General features: G+C 45.9%; 2 protein-coding genes across 2 annotated transcripts in view; both read right to left on the minus strand.

The window, feature by feature from the left end:
• Positions 1-5,667: 5,667 nt before the first annotated feature.
• On the minus strand, positions 5,668-11,578 carry NKX6-3 (NK6 homeobox 3). Its single transcript, XM_020969557.2, is given in 4 exon segments — positions 5,668-5,994; positions 5,996-6,100; positions 8,833-9,002; positions 11,200-11,578. Coding segments are annotated over 4 exon segments (789 nt in total). The 3' UTR covers positions 5,668-5,859.
• A 6,425-nt stretch (positions 11,579-18,003) lies between these two features.
• The window catches only part of ANK1 (ankyrin 1), a 187,219-nt gene continuing 183,448 nt past the window's right edge, over positions 18,004-21,774 (minus strand). The window contains 1 exon segment of the mRNA XM_078149600.1: positions 18,004-18,703. The gene's annotated coding sequence lies outside the window, so the exon portion shown is untranslated.

The following is a 21,774-nucleotide window of genomic DNA, read 5'->3' on the forward strand; positions in this document are numbered from 1 at the left end:
AAAGAATTAGGATCAGTGGGTAGAGGAGGCAGAGAAGAGATTTTGGCTTGATAAAAGGAGAGATATTTCCTAACAGTTATAGCTTGTCCAAAAACAGAGTGTTCTGCCACTTGAGGTAGCGAGTTCTCCATCACTGGAGGTCTCTAAGTAGAAGCTAGATGATCGCTATTGAGTTGTAAAGGGCATGTGCTCAGGATTAGATTGGACTGGATGTAAACCTCTGAGGTCCCTCCTAACTGAGATTCCAACAATAACAATAACAGTAAATCACATGTATATGGCACTTTAAGACTCCATTAGGTAGATGCTACAAGTAATGTCCTTTAATTCAATTCAGCTCACTCCAACAAGCATTTGTTAAGCATTCAGGAAGAACTAGCACCTCCAGTGTGAGGGTTTGCTAAGCCCTTTTGAGGGCTACTTATCCACCTTTGGTCATTCACTTGTCACCCCCTAGCTCCAAGAAGGTGTAGCATGCTCGTTGACCACACCCTGGTAAAACCATCTCAGCAGATGGTCTAAACCGGGTTAAGGGTAACTGATAGACCTCAAACCCATCAGTGAGTTAGGGGGATGTCTACCCTAAGCATATGAAGACTTCCCTCGGTGGAATGGGCAGATGAGAACAATTTGTTCCAATGGCCAGGAAGGTGGCTGAAGCAGGCGCTGTGGAGCACCTAGAGCTTGGTCAGACATGAAAGATGCCAAGGTCATCCACTGTGTCCTAGGCCATTGCCAGTAGTAGTGGCTTCTGTTCTGCCACTAAACTTTAATGACTCTGGAAGAGAGCAACTTTTTGTAACTCAGACTCACTCGAATCCAATTCAAGCGGAAGTAAAGACATCACCCCATGATGTCATTGATCTTCTTCAAAGACGAAAAATGAGCAACAATAACAACAGTTATGTGCCAGGCACTGAGAAGGCAAAGACGAAAGTGAGAGTTACTTCTTTAAGGATTTTACATTCTACTTGGGGGAAAGATAAATAAACACAAACTATATACAAACTAATATAGTGTATTTACAAAAAGGGAGAGATGCTAATGCTTGGGAGGATCGGAAAAGGTCTTGTGTGGAAGGTGGCATTGAAGTTGTGCTAGGGATTCTATAAGGTGGATGGAGGTAAGGAAGGAGTACGTTTCAGATAGAGGGGACTACAGAGGTGAAAGATGCAATGGATGAGAGAACAAGATAGCTTAACTGGAACAGAGAATATAATGAAGGGAAGTGATGTGAAACCAGACTGTAAAGGTAAGTAGGAGCCTGGAGGGCAGCTAGGTGGCACAGAGGATAGAGGACCAGCATTGGAGTCAGGAAGACCCATCTTTATGAGTTCAAATCCAGCCTCAGACACTTACTAGCTGTTAGACCCTGGGCAAGTCACTTAATAACCATGTTTGCCCCAGTTTCCTCATCTGTAAAATGAGCTAGAGAAGGAAATGGCAACCACTCCAGTATCTTTGCCAAGAAAAACCCAAATGGGGTCACAAAGAGTCAGACATGATTGAAATAAAATGAACAACAAAGAGCCAGGGTATGGAGGGAATAAAAATGGCAAGCTGGGGCTTTTAGATTGTATCCTAGAGGTTCTAGAAAGCCATGAAAGATTTTTGAATGGGAAGTTGAGGGTGGGCAGGGACTTGATTTGGGGAAATCAGTTTAAAACTTCCAGGAGCCATGATTTTGGGGGCATTTGCGTTCTCTCCACTGATGCAGATTGCAACCCTTCTGTGTCTGAGTGGATAGCCTTTAAAAATTGCTATGGCAGTAACATTCGTTTCTTTTTTCTTTTTTTTTGTGAGGCAGTTGGGGTTAAGTGACTTGCCCAGGGTCACACAGCTAGTACGTGTCAAGTGTCTGAGATCGAATTTGAACTCAGGTCCTCCTGACTCCAAGGCTGGAACTCTATTGGCTGTGCCATCTAGTGGCTCCTGGCAGTAACATTTGTCATCCTTTGGTCTATTGATTTTGAATCTCTGAACTTTTAGTCATTGCTGGGCAAGCACTAGGAAGTTTCCCAGCTTGGCAGGACCTGCCAAAGCTTGGGCTGCAGTGACATAGACATTAAGGAAAAGAGTAGGAGTGGAGGTGGGTAATATTATCCCCATGTTATAGATGAGGAAACTGAGGCTTAGAGAAGGGAATTGAATAGCCTATTATCATCCAGTAAACAGCAGAGCCAATATTTGAATCCAAGTCTGTCTGATTCCAAGTTTATTGTCTTTCTATTGCCTTTCCAACTTGGCCTCCCTGACTCTAGATTCCTTACTAGGAATTTGAAAAGCACTTGGCTGAATTTTTGAGTACTGGGGCTAAATCAGATCTTTGGTACTATAGTTAAAGAAAGTGTAAATTTTCTGATTGTGTATTCCTCCCACCTCAAGGTCTCCCAAACTCAGTGTGTTCAAACCTGTCTCCTTAAACCTACCTTTCCTCCAGATTTCTCTCGTTGTCTCTTGAGGCCCCTACCATCTTCCTCATTACCCATGCTCATAAATGTGGAGTTTTTCCTCTCCCTCCCCTGCCCCCCCATTCAATCATTTTCCACTTTTGTCAATTCTGTTTCCACAACACATCTTGCATCTGCCCCTTTATCTCCATTCACCCTAGTTATCATCTTAATTAAGGATCTCACCATCTCTTGCCTGTTCAGAGGCAACAGCCTCCTAATGGGACTTGGGGCTTCCAGGATCTCTCCTCTTCAAATCATCCTCTACACAGCACCCAAAGTAATCTCCCTAAAACACAAGTCTGATTATTGTGCTTCTCTTCTCAAGAGACTTGCTGGCTGTCTATTGCCTCTGGGACAAAATACAAACTCCTCTGGTTGGTATTTAAACTCTTCACAATCCAGCTATCTTTCCAAACTTACTGCATCTTATTTCCTTCCCACACTCTATTCCAGCAAAACTGACCCTTAACTTGGCATTCCATCTAACCTCCATCTCTAAGAAGTCCCATCTTCCTGCAGCTCTGTGTGTCACATCCTCAGAAGGTCTTTCCTGCTTCTCTTAATTTTCAGTGCTCACTCCATTCTCAAAATATCATAGACATGTGTATGTTTATAGTTGTATTCCCCCTAGGAGAATGTAAGTTCCAGGGACCATTTTTTTGTTATTATTTGGTACTTCCTTTGTCTAGCACAATTTCCTGTATGGAGTGAGTAGGTACTTAGTAAAATGCTTGCTACAGTTATCCCTTCTCTCTCTCTCTCTCTCTCTCTCTCTCTCTCTCTCTCTCTCTCTCTCTCTCTGTATGTGGGGAGGGAGGGACACTGAGGGGGCTGGCACCCCTGTAATATGGAAAGTCTGAATAAAATTTTTTGGTCTCCTCTTTGTACCAGAGAAGAAGTCTGAATTTTTTCTTTTTCTTTCATGGGGTGTTTACAATGTTTATTTTTTGTAAAATTTGGGTTGATGTTATATGATACAATATGCATTTCTGTGTTTCTAAACTTTTTCTGTGTCATCTGCTGGCCTGTGTCATCTGCAGCTTCCACAAAACTCCCCAAAATTATCATTTAATCTCTTATGCCAACCCGAGATATATTGAAACCTTGATGGGGAAAGTCACAATGTGGAAGGGATAACTGTAGAGGGGACTGGATCGGACATTTCTCTAATCTTTTTGTCCTATCAGCGCATAAAAGAGTCTTCTCTCAGATCCTGTGAAATGTCATCCTTCCATTTTTCTTTACTTCAGTAAAAGGCAGCTAGGTGGTATAGTAAATAGGGTGCTGGGCCTAGAGTCAGGAACGCTTGAGTTCAAATCCAGCCTCAGACACTTATTAGCTGTGTGACTGTGGGCAAGTCACTTAACCTCTGCCTACCCCAGTTTCCTCTACTCTAAAACAGGGATAATAATAGCACCTACTTCCCAGGCTTGTTGTGAGAATTAAAATGACATAACATTTATAAAGCTTTTTACAAAACTTTCCTTATATATGTATACATACATATACGTAAATAAGTACGTGTATATATACATCCACAGCGTGTGTATGTGTGTGTGTGTGTGTGTGTGTGTGTGTGTGTGTGTGTGTGTGTGTGTGTAAAACCACCCATCCTTCCTGAGGGAGAGGGCTCTCAATAGCTAGCTTACTTGCTTAGGAAGCAAGTTTGTCTTGAAGGGGAGCCTTGACAAGTAAGAAGGAGATGTGAAATAAACAGAGCTAATTTTCTGCTGCGGAGAAGAATCATGCCTTTCACAGGAACATGTGAGTCATGGCCAAGATTTTGGGACTTACTTTTATTCGATTTTCTTCAGAACCATAGGAGATCAGTAAGTGCAACATTCCCTTCCTCCAGGGCAGCTTCCTCTGCCACTTCTGCCCCAGCCTCACTCTCCCTCCCACCCCAGGAGGCTCCTGAGGCTGCCGCCTCTCTTCCCTGTCTCATTTGCTCTGCTGTGGCACAAGATTCAGTTAAATTGAAAGTAATGCATTGTTCTTAGTGGTCTCCTGCTCCTCTGGGATCTAGACAATGGGACCATACAGAGAAAAGGAAGCGCCCTGAATCCACCAGCCCTCTCCTTACATCTACTTTCCCCATTCTCCTCACCCAGGAGAACCTGGAGGAAGGCAGGAGATGCCAATGTGGGGCCTGCTCTCCCTTTCCTACTTTGTTGTTGTTCTTCCTGTCTGTGAATAGACTTAGATTTCCCAGCAGGAGGTGCCTCAACCAGAGGAGAGATCTGGTCTCTCACAGCCTTCTTTCCTGGGTTTTTTGTAAGTCAGAGAAGGTCCAGGTGTGGGGTGGAGAAGTCCCAGTGGGCATAATGCTTGGGATTTCTTCCATGCACTCCTCCCACCCCTAACTCCCCACCATGGCCCTCACCCTAAATTCTCTCCCACTTCAGAAATGTAAAGTCTGACAGCCAGATGGATGCGGGGCAGAGACCTGAACATTCTAGGCAGAAGGGAGGGAAGAAATACCCCATGGGGCCTCCTCTTAGGGGTATGTATGACCTTCCAGTTTAGACTTCAACTTTACTCTTCAGCTGTGAGCCTTTTATTTTCCCTTAATCCAAGTAGAAATTGCCTGTGTTGGGAATTCTATCTGGCATGGATGGCCACCAGGGGTAAAATAGCCATAATGGCTATATGATATTTTTGTCTCTTCTCTTCAAGGGGGAATCTGGATGGGAAAGGAGAACAGAGTATATATGTAAAAGCTCTTTCTGTTTTTTCTATGACCATGTCCTCTCCATTTTCTGATAACTGTGATGTTCATATACCCCCAACCCTACTGGGCATCCTTGCTTATAAAACAGAGAGAAGAAGACCTCACTCTTCTGGGACCTAGCCAAGAAATTAGAGTCAAGGAGTTGTGGAAGTTTTCAATGATTCATTTTGTTCTCCTTCTTTCTCCCTTTGCTTCTTTCTCTCCCTCATGCTCTTTCTCTCCTTGCCCTTCTCCACGCAGGGGTCAAACCTCATTCACACTCACCCATTCCCATGATTCTTTACGTTTTCCCTTTAACAGAATGGGGGTGGGGAATAAGGAAGGAGAAAATGATGAAATTATAATTGGTTTTAAGCCAAGAAGAAATTCAGACCTTTCCCACAGCCCCCTCTTTTCATCAGCTTTCAAAGCTTTATTAACTGGCTTCGCCTAATGAAATATCAAGGTTGAATTATCAGGTCCATCTCCAGCTGAAACAAGACTGATGTATTTTTAAATGAATGGATTTTTGGTAGCGAGTTCATGGGGGTTCTTTGGCACGCACGTGTGCTGAACACGAGTGGTTTAAATGGAAGGGGAACAGGGTTTGGTTTTTCTTTGCGGGGGAAGGGGAGATCTGATGACACAGAATCATGGGGATGATGGGCACTGGCTGGGGACGTTGAGATAGCAGCTTCAGACATTGTGAGCCCCGAGGCTGAGGACGGAGAAGGCCGCCCGGTGCTTGCGCAGCAGCAGCCGGATCTTCTCATCGTCTGAGTCCGGATCTAAGGGCTTGTTGTACTCATCATCCTCGTTTTCTGAAGCTGTTGCGGTCACCACCTCCGCCGCCTCCTCCCGTGGACCTCGTGGTGGAAGATGAGGGCTCCAGGGCACTCTTCTTCCGCCATTTGGTCCTTCGGTTCTGGAACCATACCTACAATTGGAGTTTGTATTAAGGGGAGGGGGGAAGATGAGAGACACACACAGCGCCCTCCTCTAAAGCCCCTCACTTGACGGAGTGTCACCTTTCCTTGCGAAGCATTTCCTATGATATGCAGGGGACCAGACCAGTACTGAGAACTTTCTGATCAGGGCTCCCCTTATGATATCATGACAGGCAATGGACATGACATAATACCTTCATGTCAACATCCGATGTTAAACCCAGTTCCTCCAAGGGAGGACTTTCTTAGATTCGTAGCCCTTCCTGTCCCTTAGCTTCATACACACAATCACAGAAGCTCTGCTCAAAGATCATCTATCTAGTTCAACCCGTACCGGATCAGAGAGTCTTCTCAGAAACACACCTAATAAGTGGTCAGACCTCCAGAGAAAGGGAGCCCCTGACCTATTGAGGCAGCCGTTTCTATTTTTTGCATAACTCTACTAGTTATAAAGTTCTCCCTTCCCAAAGCCTAAACTGGCCTCTCTATTGCTTCAGTAGCCTCTTCTGATAGAGCAGAAAGATCCAAGCCTCAGTCAGAACAACTGTCACATTCCTTCTTCCTTCCAGTGCTCCTAAATCGCCTTTCTGGAGCAAAAATCTTTAGATGCTTCTGTTTGACATTAGCTCCCTTGTCTTCCTAGGCACTGCTTAAAGTTTTTGTCAGAGAAACTCATCTTTCCCCCTTTAATTTAGATTCACAAAATGTTTGAACTGTAAGGGAACTTAAAGATTATCTAGTCTAACTTCCAAGGTCACCCACCTAGTATTAGCATTTGTTCCATTTGTATTTATGCATCTATATTTCCATGTAGATTTGTAACCTGGAGCCATTGCTTCATTCATTGTATTTATATTTTCAGGATCTAGGATAGGCCTGGCGCCTAGTAGGGACTTACTAAATATTTGTTTACTGATTGATTGATTAGTGGCAAAACAAGAACCTAGACCCAGACAGCCATCCACTTTACCATCCTGCCCCTTCCCATTAGGTACCTTTTCTGTTCTCCCAAAAAGAATTACTATTCTTCCTGAAATTCATTTAATCTTCAAGTCCAATGTTCTGGCTGCATTTCAGTCAGGGCTTCAAGCTTTCTCCTATGATCACTACAGCACAAAGCTCCTCTGGAGGTGCCTCACCTAGCTCAGCAGTAGGAGAAGCTATGAGGGGTTGGGGGCTAGAGGGCAAAGGGACTGCTAGTCCAGCTTGTACCAGGCTTGGTCAGTCTAGGCTGGTGATTATGAGAAGCTTAGCACAGTGCCTGGCACCCAGTGGGTGATGAATAAATGCTAGTTGACTGAGTAATATGGAAAGGAAGGATTATACTGAGGGGATGTCAAAATGTCAAATGAGATCTTTGTAGCACTTTGATACAAGTAGAGTAGGATGAATTTAAGCATAACTTCACAATTTCCTGCTTCATAAACGTATCCAAAAATATCTCCAACTTTGTTATTCTGAAAACGCTGAATAATCAGACACAGTAAAGAAGATATAGAATAAGGCAGGAGCTGAGCTGTAGTGGAAAAAGCAATAGTATCACATTCAAAAGGCTTTGGTTTAAATCCCGGCTCTGTCACTTAGTATCTGTCGGACCCTGGGTAAATCCCTCAAGTGCTCTTAGACTCAGTTTCCTCATCTGTAGAATGGGTCAAATAATACCTTTCCCACCTGATCTCACAGGGTAGTTGCAGGGATCAAATAAGACAACGGATGTAAAAATACTCCATAAACTCTCAGGTGCCCTCCAAGTGTCAGCCATGTTTACATTATTAATAAATGGTATCCATGAAAAATGAAAATTCACCTCATTGATTTGCCTACATACTTTTCAGATTGCTTTTGCAGACTCTCACCACTCTTTGAGGTCAATAGTACATGTATTAATAGCTTATATTTTGTATGCCTCTTAGTGGTTTATAAAATGTTTCCCACATCAGAGCCACGGATATGTTAGTCCAAGTATTATCAGTATATTCTCATCTATAAAATGAGGACTCTAATGGCACAGACCTCACAGAATTATTCTGAGGATCACAGGAGATAATGATTGATTTGCAAACTTGAAGAGCTTAAATGCTATTTAAATAAATGGGAGCTGTAGTTCTTGTCTCTATTTTACGGATGAGGGAATTCATCCATGGTGGGATAGGTGAGACTAGAACCTCAGTCTTCCCACTCCTAAGGAAGGATGCCTTCTTGAGATTTCTGGCTTCATTTGGGGCTGGAGCTGGGCAGGTGAGGAATAGCTTAAGTTCAAGAAGTATGGTCCCTGCAGGATTTATATTAAGTAAAGCAAATAGGTGGCCAATTTTCAGCCTACTTTCTTCTTTCTTTGCCTTAATTCTATAGCTAAGACTTTTTTCCTTCTTCAGGAGGCTAGAAGATGGGCGTGGAGGGTAGGAAAGAGCTCTCAGTTTAGTATCAGAAATTAGGGGCTTGAATCCCAGATCTGCTATTTATAACCTAGGTGACCCGGAGCAAGCCACTGCCATCCCCTAGTTCTCATTTTCCTCACCTCTAAAAGAGGCGGAGGATGTCCAAATGACTTCTAAGGTCCCTTCCAGATCTAAAATCCTATGACCTTATTAGAACTAAAAAGCCAGGGCAAGAGACAGCAGGGCTGTCTACCACCCAACTTTTCTACCTACAATAATGTCTCATTCCCACCAAGACCTTTTGAGTTCAGACCTTGGGACACAGCAGCTGGGTAACAACTCACCTTCACTTGGGACTCTGTCATCCCCAGGGAGTAAGCCAGGCGTGCTCTCTCAGGCCCTGCCAAGTACTTGGTCTGCTCAAAGGTTTTCTCCAGGGCAAAGATCTGATGTCCCGTGAAAGTGGGCCTGGTATGCTTTTTTTTGTGGATGCTGTCACTCAAGGGGTCTGGGGCTGGCAGGAGGGAGGAAGAAGGCAAATAAGTGAGTGTGGACTGAAGCCTCAGATGATAATTATTGATAACAATTATTGACTCAGCCTCATCTTTAAACTACCCTTGAGAGGCTAAATGACCCAAAGAGTTTTGCCCATGAGAGACATCAGTACTCCTTGAACAATGCCCTCTCCCCAAGAAGTCATGCAACATAGTGCCCTCCTCTAAAACTCCACACTTGACAGAGTGTTCCCTTCCTTCGGGCAACATTTCCTACCACGTGCAGAGGGCCAGACCAGTGCTGAGAACTTCCTGATCAGGGCCCCCCTCATGATACCATGGCAGGCATGGGCATGGCATGGGGATGGGGATTGACATAATACCCTCATATCAACATCGTCTCTGGGTTGTAGAACAGTGGATTCTTATGTCTCTGTTCTCCTAACCTAAATTCATCAAGAATCGAGATGAACCCAGAGAAGTAACCAACAATAAAGAGCCCATAACCTGATCATAAACACATGAAAAATCCATGTCTACAACCTGTTGATTGGGGCCAGTCCGGAAATCGAAATCAGGAAGAACTGGAGAGGCTCTATTGAATGTCTTCAGAAAGGGCTTGCTGGAGCTCCCTGACCAAGCTGGCTTGACCCTGAGTGGTTCTCACAGGGAGAGCCTAGAGGCTGAAAGCTATGCAGGGTTTGTATTGAGCAAAGGAAGCAGGTAACCAACTTTTTGTCCACTTCCCCCTTTCTTTGCCCTAATTCTGCAGTTGAGACCACTTTTGGTTACTCCCTTCCAGGATGGGGGAATATTTGAAATTAAAGCTGCCCCAGCAGCAAGTGGAGGGAGAGAGGTTTGATAAAATGTACCAGGACCCTGCCATAGTTCAGGTGTGGGGATTGGGACCAGGCAAAAAGCCTGCTCTAAAAAAGGAGGAGAGACAGAGGGAGAGAGAGAGAGAGAGAGAGAGAGAGAGAGAGAGAGAGAGAGAGAGAGAGAGAGAGACAGAGACAGAGAGACAGAGACAGAGAGACAGAGACAGAGAGACAGAGAGAGACAGAGACAGAGAGAGACAGAGACAGAGACAGAGAGAGACAGACAGACAGACAGGAGGGGGGGAGGAGAGAGAGAGAGAGACAGAGAGAGTCAGAGAGAGACAGAGAGAGAGAGACAGAGGAAGAGCACACTGAGGGCTATCTGTCACTTTCTGACCCAGGTGCCCAGGCTTGACCTGAACCTATATAAAAAAAGAGGTCTTTCCATGGGTGTTTGAGTAAATTTCTGACCATAAGCCTGGTTCCACCATAGCCAAAGTATCTGTGGGGATGATGGAGGGAAGACAGGAAATGGGAGGAGTCCTGGGATTCCAACTGGCTGACATTCCATCCTCCCTTCCCTTCCTTTCGCTGATCTGGATATAGGGCCACCAATAACAGACCTACACTCACAAAGGTCCTATCTTCTCTCCTTGGGTCTCCTCACCCTCTTCCAGATATTTTAGCCACAGGCTGGAATCAAGGGGCACCTCACTGTGATCCAATCAGAAACTGAGCCCAGGAAAAAGCTGTCCTCAGGCCAAGGGCATGCTTTGAGCTCTGGCTCAGCTGCTGCCTCAAGGCTGGGGCTACCTCTTCATGTCTATACTTTGGTAGGTGGTGGGGGAAAACAGTTCCCCATTTCCCCCAAGTCAAAGAGAGGGGGTAAAGTACTCAGAAAGTGGAGGCAACACATAATAGGAACTGAAGAGATAGGAAGACTTCATTCAATAGGGGAGGGACCTGAGTACTGGCCACATTCTGGAAACCAGAAATGGCTACCTGGACGCAAGAGACGTGGATCAGGGAGGGTGAAGAAAGGCTGACTTGGAATAGAGCTGAAGTGATGAGTTCCTCAAGTATGGCCCTAAAAGGTTGTGCCAAGTGAGGTCCTAAATTCACCAGACACCAGGACCCCCCCCAGGGGCCAGGTAATTTAAGTGGTAGATGAATAAATACATGTTGTGGAGGAATTAGAGGAAGGCAGAGAAAAACGCCGGGCAGGGGTAGTGCTAAGGAAACGAATCTTTCCTTGTACAGACTTACTAAATGGCTGCCCACCTGAGCATGTATGCATCCCTAAAGTTTCCCTTTTTATTAGGTCTTCCTCCCTCCCCATCCAGGGGCACAGACCTATTCCCTGGAGAGGCTGGGTGGGGAAGGGAAACCAAGTACTCACTATTACTGCACTGTCGTCCTCTCCAATCCTGCCCAGGGTCTGCCCAGCAGTTCCTGCTCCTAGCTGGATACTCATTCCCGGCCTTGGAAAAATTCCCCACTTGGGGACCGTAGTAGACACCCTGGGAACCGAGTCCACCAAAGCCAGCCACATGGGGATAGCCTGAAAGAAGGCTGCTGTTTGGAGTTGCCACTGGCCTGCTGAGGATATCTGTAATCCCATGGGGGGTCCCGGCAGCCAGCTGGGTGCCCAGCCCGGGGGGGCTGAGCTTGTAGAAAGAATTCTGCACTGAGTACTGGCACATAGGTGCCTTCATCTCAGAGAACTGGGCCAGCGGCGTGTTGTTCAGCAAGAAGGTCCCTTGTAGATTGGATTCCATGATCTGCTGCTCCCTCTCCCCAAAGCTGGGGAGAGGAGACGTTGGAGGGGTGTGATTCTCTTGGAGTCCAAACACCCAGCCCCTACAGTCCTAGCTTCGGGGCTCCCGGCCGAGATCCCATAGCAGTCTGCAAGGTCTGCGCCAACAGCGTAGCCCACGGCCTCCCTGTCAATCCCCCCCCACCCCACCCAACCTGAGCATCTGGCCTCCACCCTCAGCCCTCACCCACTGCGGCTTGTAGAGGGCGCTGGGCACCCACGTCAGCTGCTTGGAACCGAGTTTGGCCCTAGAGTGGGTGAAAGGTCTGGCCAATGTGGTTCCTGCTCAGTCCTCTATCTCCACGCTGGAGGCTAGACTGCACTCCTGTCTCCCTTAGGTGGCTGCGCCCCACTCCTCAGCTCAAACCATTCCTCTGTCTTTGAGCCGGGGGTCCCTCCATGAGAAGTTTTAACTTCAGGAGAATCAACATTTCCCTGATAAAGATATGGCCTATTAGAATACAGGGCCAAGACTGGCTGAGCCGGAGGAACTGTGTTACCATTGGCTAGAGCCCCAGACGGGCCTCATATTGGCTTCTCCTGGACAAATTGCACTTTGAAAGATTGACTGTAAGATCAGCGTGTGCACAGGAGCGCATGTGTGCATATGTGTGTGTGTGTGTGAGTTCATTAGCTCGACCGGTCTTGAAGCTCACAGTTCATCTTCAGAGGCAGCCCCTCCCTCCACCCCCCTCTCCATATTCCCAGGGGCTTTGAGAAGGTGACACCAAGGGCCTCCTCCAGGGCTTCTGGAACAGGAAGAGGTCACCATTACAAAAACCCTTGAGTGACCCACTCACCCGAGGCAGAGATATCTGGAGCTGAGGGTTCTGCCTGAATTTCCTATAGCTCTTGGCTCTCTGGCTCTGTCACTGGGGGTGGCCCATCCCTGCTAGGCAGACCCTTTCCTCAGGTACTCAGGGACTTCTCCAGTCATGGTCCTGCCCCCAAGTTCTTCCTGGGCTCGGAGCAGTTCTGAACTCTCTTCTACCAGGTTGACCCTGAACATGTAATGTAAGTTGAGGGCATCTATGTGCTTCATCATCTTCTCCCTAACATGAATACAAGAAGAGGCGATGGACCTTGGGAGCCTGTGTGCCTGGGACTGGGAGATAGGTGGCTGCAGGTGACAAACGGGTTTATAGGTAATTTATATCTGGGCACTCTGGACACAGATCTGAAAAGGATTCGGACTCATCTTGTTTCTATTTGGTGCTAAGGATGACAGGTAAGTCCAAGGTGCGTATATGTTTGTATATGCCACCTTTATTTACATGCTATGTAGTCCCAAGAACCCTCCAGCTCTGGCATATTTGTTTGTTTTTCACCCATCCCTATTAACTAATAGGGCAATGAGGGTTTGGTGACTTGGTCAGGATTGCTAAGAAAGCACCCCCAGAGCTGGTATGTAGAATCTCAAAGTTGGAAAGGACCCCAAAGGCCATCTAATCTAACACATGCCAAGAATCTCTTTTCTGATGTTTCTGGACATGCCCAGTGATAGACAAGCCACTATCTCCTGAGGCAGCTCGATCTATTTTCAAACATTTTTAAATGTTAGGATGGGGTAACTAGGTGGCGCTATGGATAGAGTGTCAGGGCCTGGAGTCAGAAAGCCGAGTTCAAATATGGCCTCCAGCACTTATTTAGCAGCTGTATGACGGTGGGCAAGTCATTTCACCATTTGCTTCAGTTTCCTCAGCTGTAAAATGAGCTGGAGAAGGAAATGGCAAACCACTCCAGTATTTTTGCCAAGAAAATCCCAAATGGGGTCACAAAGAGTCAGACAGGACTGAAAAAACAACCCATCAACAAATTGTTAGGATAAGGAATTTTCCTTCTATCAAACTGAGATCAACCTCTTTGCGTCTGTTGCTCAGTTCTGCTCTTGGGGGCCAAGCAGAATAATTCAGTCCCTAGGAAAATAGGGTTAATTTCCTAACTCTTAGTCATTTTGCTGTACAGTTGCATACAGATTTAAAGTAGTGTTATCTGGGGATGAGTAGTTCTGCTTCCTTGATGTGTTTTCTGAAAAGTAGAAGCCAACACCCTACTGATACAAAGGCAGCGCCCCAGAATAGAATGTGCACTGGCCTTAGAATCAGAAGCATGCTGTAGTTCAGCTGGGTGACCTTTAGACAAGTCACATCTCTGAGCTGAAGGCTCCTTACAAAAAAAAAATGAGGATATTATTACCCATTGTACTCACCTCACATGGGTATTGTTTTGTTTTGTTTTTTGGGGTTTTTTTTGGCTAGGCAATGGGGTTAAGTGACTTGCCCAGGGTCACACAGCTAGTAAGTGTCATGTGTTTGGTCTGAGGCCGTATTTGAACTCAGGTCCTCCTGAATCCAGGGCCGGTGCTCTATCCACTGTGCCACCTAGTTGCCCCTCTCACATGCGTATTGTGAGGAGCAAATGTGATAATGGATGTGGAAGGTCTTTGTAAAAAGTATACTACACTTGTAAGTAAGGTATTATTACTGAGAACATCTGAAGGAAGGCCATCTTAATACTTGCAAATGTGCTTTTCAACATAACTATTTTATCCTTTCCTCCTTCCTTCTCTCTCTCCTTCCCTCCCTCCTCCTTCCTTCCTTTTCTTTTCTTTTCTTTTCCTCCCTTCCTTCCCTTCCTCCCTCCCTTCCTTCCTTATCTCCTTCCCTCCTTTCTTCCCTCCCTCCTTCCTTCCTTCCTTCCTTCCTTCCTTCCTTCCCTCCCTCCTTCCTTCCTTCCTTCCTTCCTTCCTTCCTTCCTTCCTTCCTTCCTTCCTTCCTTCCTTCCTTCCTTCCTTCCTTCCTTCTTTCCTTCCTTCTTTCCTTCCTTCCCTCTTCTTCTTTCCTTCCTCCCTCCTTTCCTTCCTTCCTTTTCTCCTTCCTTGGTCGCTGAAGTGTTGCCCAGAGGCAGGGGGATGGGCTGGATGACCTCTTTAGGGCTCTACTAATAGCTTGGACAATGCTGGTGGAAAGAAAACGTGAGTAGATTGCCCCCTAATGGTTATAGCTTATAAAGAAGACCAACTACAATTCTGTGTTTTTTGGGGAGTGAAGAATTGTCTCTTTGTTTGTGGGATGAATACAATGATCAAGAGAACCCCATTGGGGAATGACAAGGTGCCTATGCAGCCCGTCTAAGCCCAGGGGTTCTTCACTTGTTTTGTGTCGTGGACCCCTCTGGCAGTCAGTCTGCTGAAGCCTATGCAGGGACTCTTTCTCATAATCGTGTTTTTAAATGCATAAAATAAAATATAGACATCATAAAGGAAAATAATGATATGAAACAAAATATATCTTTCTTAAAAGTTAATGGACCCCAGGTGAAGAAGCCCTTCTAATATGCCCCCCATTTCCCTTGTCTTCTTATTGTTTCTATCAGGACTTCCCCCCCCCTTCTTTCCTGCCTCCTTATAGGTCATAGTGTATATGCCACCTTTTTTTAGATGGTATCTGCTTCCTAGCCTCTTAGATATTGGTCCCCCCACCCCCACTCTCTCTTCCTTCAGTCCCTGCTCAGAGATCCCTTTCAGACTTTTCTTGGGGACGACTTCACAGCTATTTTCAGAAATGTGTAGTCTTCTTAAATCGGCTCTCTTTCTATGAGCTCAGCTTTTTTCCCCTCAGGCCTTCTTCAACCCAGTTTTTGTCCTTCCCCACCTCCATTGTTCCCTGCCCCCCTCCCCCCTCCCCAGAGAGAGATTGAGCCGTTCTCTATGTGTTCATTTCTTTATTAATTTTGACATCTGTTCAGCTGGTGTAGGGGAAAATGATGTATACATTTGGAAGGGGCAGGGAGGAACTTGGGAAAGGAACTCTCTCCAGGTAACAGAGCATGTGAGAAGAGAGAGTCCAGAAAAAAGGTTTTGTTTTCATAACAATTTAAAAAAGAAAGAGGAGATAAAGGTTAATTTCAAAACTTCTAAAAAGCGTCTAGTGTGCAGACTGCAGCATTCTCTAGGTATCACATTGAGACCCCAAACTATTCCTCTAACAGCTCCGACTAGCAATTGGAGCACAAAGCAACATCACCCAAGGGGGCCTGGAGCCAGTATGGGCTAAAGCAGCCATGCCAGACAGGGTAGAAGATGCCAAAGCACGGTCCAGTGCTCTTAAACCCACACAAGACTCTATGAAGATGCTATTGGTTTCAGCTGCATCAGCAATTCTAGGGAGATTATGGTACAGAAAAAGAGATACTAGAGGTGTTCCTGGGTGCCATACAGCTGCACATTCTCTGCTAGTGCCACTTGTCTCTGGGACGATTAACCCTGGAGCCTGTTTCCCCTTGTGTCCTCTCTGAATTTATCACTAAAGACTAATGCCTTTCTCTTTCTTTCCTCTGTCCCTCACAGCAGAAAGGCTAGGCCAGGCGCAGGAGCCAGACACAGCCCAGGCCTGTGGGCGGGTGCATCCCATCCCCCTGCACCACCTGCTGGGATCTGGAAGCCCCTCTTCAGGCCAACATCAGTCCCACTCCACAGGGGTGGGGAAGGTGCACTTAGCTTTTGGGTCTGTTTGCTTTGATGTTAGGCAGTGTTTACTATTAAAAGTACCAAAAAAAATTAGACATGAGACAATGAAAATTTCTTCAAGAAAAAGGCAGGGTATCTTTTCTGTACCCCTTCCTTTTCCCACTCTATAGTCACAACCGAGACTCCTCTGGGTACTTCCCACAAAGGGGACTATAGGTGCCAAACTTCCCTGCTTAAAATTAAAAAGTAGGCAAGTCCGTTATACTCTAAAATATGCTGGCTGGGGATGGGGGGCAGGGGGTTGACACTGAAAGAGGCCAAAGAGTAAGAGTACTACTTCATTTCCTCGGACCACCCTAGGGTGAACTGAGAATATCAGATTTAATTCCTACCCCCCAAAAAACAAAAACAGAATTAAAAAAAAAACCAAGATAAACACTACCACCAGCCGCTGAATCCTTTACGGAGCTCAGAAAGTGGCAACTCTGGGATCATTTGACTGTTGGGAAACACTTTCTAAACCTTAAAACACTCTAGAAATGTGAGCTGCTACTGTTAGTATTGTTATCTAGCCCGCAGGGTTCAAGGTCAGGTCAGAAGCTGTGCAAGGACAAAGCCAGCCTGGCTTGGGAGGTTCCAGTCCCGTTAGTGCTGGGACACCGGCTGTGGCAGCCAGAGCCTAATTCGGGCGGGGGTCTGGGGCCCGGGAAGGGGAAGGAGACATATTAGCTGCCTGGAATCATCAATCGTACTGGCAGCAGCACCTTCTTTTCTCAGGTCAATGAATGTTTATAATTGGTCACTGGGGCTGGTCTTGGACCTCCGGGGTCTCTGATATGTGCTACTCGGAAGGTTTTGATGCATCTCATAGAAATCTCAGAAGGGCTACAAGGGCAAGAAGATGCTCTCAGCATCTAGGAGAGGAGGTCAAGGAAACCCTCCCTGGCCCTGGATGCTGCCTGCACTGCCCTGCTGCGAGGGAGATGGGAAGGATGTGGGGATTGTGCTGATTTCAGCCTCTGGAGGAGGCTCGGCTGTAATTACCTTAAGGCTCTTCACTGATGGTACCCAGGCATGGAACCCTTGTCTATTTCCTTCCTGTCCTGGGCCAAAGCCCAGCCAGATGCTACCTAAGGGCTGGGCAAGGTCTTCTCCACTTGGACTGCCCTTCGTCTCCTACCTGCTCTGCCTCCTCTGCTACTCCGCCTCAGCCTGGGAGCCTCCCCTCAAACTCAAGTCATTCTAAGTCAGGCAAGGGACTTGGCCCTTGGTGGGAGGCCAACCCCACCTGTTTTGTGCCCCCCACCCCCTAACTGGAGCCCAGAGCCCAGTACCTGCTTCCACACCTCCCTACTTAACCCTGCAAGGCGTGCGGAAGTAAGAGCACCAAGTACTGCTCTGGGATACTTTTGGTGTTTCGCGGACTTCTAAGAACTGGCAGATACATTCACTATTACCTACTCCTTTCCCTCCTCTTCCACAGAGGACAGGCTGCGGCTCCCTGGCCCACAAGCCTGAAGAAGCCCTCAGGAGCTGGGCTGTTAGTGCTTTGTACATACCGCTAAAGTGTTTCTATTGGTTTGCATAGTATTTATTGTTATGATTATTATTATTATTTTTCATATACACAAGGCTGATTACTGTACAGTTTACACTTTGAACACAAACTATGAGATAAGTGCTTGAAGAAATAGAAAACCTCTTCTCTATAGAACATGCTGGTGCAGTCCTGGGGCAGCCACCTGTCTGGGTCACCTACTGAGAAAGAAAGCCCCGTCAGGTGGGGTGCTGCCTCCCTTGGAACCCTGTGGCTAAGCCTGGGATTCTCTCTTCCTGAGCCCCCAACATTTAACAACCGCAAACACACTAAAGATCGTTGTTTTCCACTGAGAGTTGATAAAAACGGGAGAGAGACAACATAAAAAAAATTATCCAGTTTATCCACAGGAGATTACTATACAGCCTCAGACTTCACAGTAAAAATCTCTGTGTGCACGTATATATTGCAGATGAAGAGGTGTCCATGTGTTGATGTGAAGGAGAGTGGTGTGGAGAGGAGGAAGTGATCATATTGGGGGGGTGTCTGTCAGTGGAAGGGTGAGTACAAACAGATATGTGGGAACAAAGGGACGAGGGTTAAAGCTGATTTCATGTATGTTTTTTTTTTTCCTGGTTGAAACCCGCATGGATTTCTTATTGATGAGGTTGGAGTAGGGTGGAAACAAACCCTGCCCCATAGAAGGGCAAAATCAAAATGACTTTTAAAAACACCACCCCCGGCCACAACTGTGCCCTTGTCCACACACTCTCTCTCTCTCTCTCTCTCTCTCTCTCTCTCTCTCTCTCTCTCTCTCTCTCTCTCTCTCTCTCTCTGTGCTCTTGTGTCCTGGTTTCCATCAGAGGTCCGTTGCCAGAGACAGGATTGAGGACTGTAGGTCATGCGTCTACAGCCAGTCGTTCATGCTAATAGGACAGTTAAAGGAAATCTCTTACAGAAATCATGCCGTTAGCCTATAGAAACATGTACAGCCGGCTTTGCTGCCCTCCACGCGTGGGGCTCTCCTCCAGTGTGCAGGGCAAATTGTGTGGAGTTCAGTGGTTGGGTGTTGAAGTGTGATCCTGAGGGAGAGACAGAGAGAGAAGAAAGGCATCTTTATGTGCAAAGCCAGCTCTTGAATGATTGGGGGGAGCCAATTCCATCCTCATCTCCCAGCCCCCAATTCCCTGCCAATGTTTAAATCTTTCTTTGGGTAAGACAAGATGAAAAGGAATGAGATACATTCTGGAGAGAAGAAAGTTATCCATTGTAGAGAAGGATGCAATACAGCCTGTCTGGCGGTCTTGCTGGAACTTTTGTTTCTTTATACAGGAATGAGTAGAGTAAGTCTATGTGCCTTAAGGATTAGAGAGAGAGTAGGTGCTCAAGCCTTTAACATGGGGTCAAGGAAGACACTTACCACATGCTCTTATTACCCAGAGCTACCAGAACTTCAGGCACAACAAAGGCTGTTGCTTGGACACGGGCCATGTGAATACAATGAGGAGCATGTGTGAGCTGCTTGAAGGCAGGGCCCATGTTTTGGTTTGTTTTGTTTTCCTTTTTGGGATTTTCCCTAGTGCTTAACACAGTACCTGGCACCTAAGCGGTTAATAAGTATTGGTTGATTGACTGACACATAGTAAAGGCTTAATGAATGCTTATTGATTGATTTTATGTGCCATTTAGACTGTCTGGTACCCACTCCCCTTCTCCGCTAATCCCTTGGCTTTCCTACCATAGGTCTGTTTCGTACCCAATATTGGCCCTTCATTCCCCACCCCTACTCACAAATCCCCATTTTGTCATGTCCACTTGTCCACTCCCATTTCAACCTTCATAGTCCCTCTGCAGATGCCTCTAGTGACTTGGCCTCCGTTGGTCTCCCCCACTGGGCCCCTTCTGTCTTGTCATCCTTCTTCCTTATCACCCCCACTTTAGTCCCTTCTCCCTAACTGCATAGGAAAGTGCTCTATGTTGGTAAAAAGGAAGAGCTTTAAAAATGAGGGGTGAAAGGCAGCCTGGTATGGTGGTTATCATATTGGCCTCAGGGTCAGGAAAACCTGGGTTCAAGTCCTATATCTGATACTTATTAGGAAAACTCACTTAATCTCTCAGTGCTTTGGGCAGATTGTAATTTGCAAAAAAGTTGCCAACCTGCATTGGTGAAGGGAGGTTCCTCACTGGAAGCAATCTACATGATGAAATCTCATGTCTAGTTAAAAAAAAGGAGGGGTATTTTTTTTTAAGTGGGGCTAAATAATGGCTCTCTATTACCTACAAACTCGTTAACGTCTACATGCAAAGCCCTTCCCAGTTTGGACCCATCCTACTTTATCTCACACTAGAGACACGGTGGGGTAACAAAATAGGCACTTAATGATTTTCTTCTTCTTCCTTTTCCTCTTCTCTCCTCTTCATTTATCTAAATCCTGTACTTTCTACAAGGCCCATCTCAGAGCCCACTTCCTCCATGAAGTCTTCCTGACTCAAGTCCACACTTGTATTTTCTCCTTTTAAACTCCTACACTACTTAGGATTTCTCAGAGAAGCACACTGTGGTCTGGATTTGGCATCAGAAGACCCAGGTTTAAATTCCATTTAAATGCCATTTACTCTGAGACTCTGCTCAAGTCCCTTAGCCTCTGACCTCTCCAAGCTTCAGTTTACTCATCTGGTAAAAAGAGGATAATACTCCTTGTACAACCTACCTCATAGGATTGTTGTAAGAAAAAGTGCTTGCTTTTTAAAGAAAAAAGGGGCTAGAGAAATGTGAGTTATTATTATTACAGTCTTAAAACATTTCTTGCAGTGTCTGATGTATAACTTCTCATGTGGGTATGTTTTGTCTCCTTGACTAGACCATAAGAGTCTTAAGGATAGAAATCAAAGAGATATTTCCTTTTATCTCTAGTAATCACATAGTAGATATTTACTGAATGTTAAATTAAAAAAAATATATTGAACCTCAGAAATCACCCAGGCTCAGAACCTTCTAAAGATAGACTTGATGGGGGCACAGAGTGGGGGGCAAGAAGAGAAGAAGGGGGAAAGCGCACATTTACATGACATCAGGTACTATGCTAAGTGATTTTTACAAATAGTATCCCATTTGATCTTCACAATAACCCAGGGAGGTAGGTTATATGATTATTCCCATTTCACAGGGGGAGACTTTGAGGCAGACAGAGGTAAAGTGACTTGCCCTGGGGCCCCGCAGCTACTGAGGTCTTTCGGACTCCAGGCCCAGCACTCTATCCACTGTGCCATCTGTTGCCTTAATCACCTCTTGGCATAGACCTTGATGCTTTTTTTTTTCCTGCCATAGACAAGAGAATGTCAGAGCTGGACATGATTATGGAGGTTATCTAATCTCACCTAGGGCAGCTAGGTGATGTAGTAGATAGAGCACCAGGCCTAGAGTCAAGAAGACTTGAGTTCAAATCCAGCCTCAGATATTTACTAGTTGTGTGACCCTGGGCAAGCCATTTACTGCCCTATTTGCTTTGTCCCTCATCTCTACAATGGGGACACATTGGAAAAGGAAATGGCGAACCACTTCAGTATCTTTGCCAGGGAAAGTCCATGGTGTCAGGTAGAGTTGGACACAACTCAACAACAACAATGACAATCTCACCTGCTGTCATACCTGTAAGGAAATTGAGATAGGAAGTGACCCGAGAGATGATCTAACCCGACACTTTCTTTTACAGATAAGGAGATCAAGTAAGGTCCAGGTGACTTGCCCAAGGTCACACACCAAATTCAGGAGTGGCAGAGCCAAGCATAGTACTCAAGTGCCCTAACTCCACAGTGCCTCTCTTATCCTCTAATTAAAGGCCCTACCCTGAATTACCCAGCTGCAAGAGCTAGGAGGTCTACCAACAGGACCCATTGTGACTCTCACTGTAATGTGATTAAGGAGAGAGGTCTGTTTCTCTGACTCCCTCCCCCACTGTGCTCCCATCTTTCTCTTCCCCCACCCCATCTCATACCCACCCCAACCCCAGGCTCAGAAAACCAATTTTGTGTTGTTCAGCTGTGTCCAACTCTTCACGACCTCATTTAGGTTTTCTGGGCAAAGATACTGAAATGGTTTGCTATTTCCTTCTCCAGTTCAATTTACAGATGAGGAAACTGAGGCAAACTGGGT

Source organism: Phascolarctos cinereus, unplaced genomic scaffold (assembly GCF_003287225.1).
Source record: "Phascolarctos cinereus isolate Bilbo 61053 unplaced genomic scaffold, phaCin_HiC Scaffold_2;HRSCAF=192, whole genome shotgun sequence".
NCBI lineage: Eukaryota > Metazoa > Chordata > Mammalia > Diprotodontia > Phascolarctidae > Phascolarctos > Phascolarctos cinereus.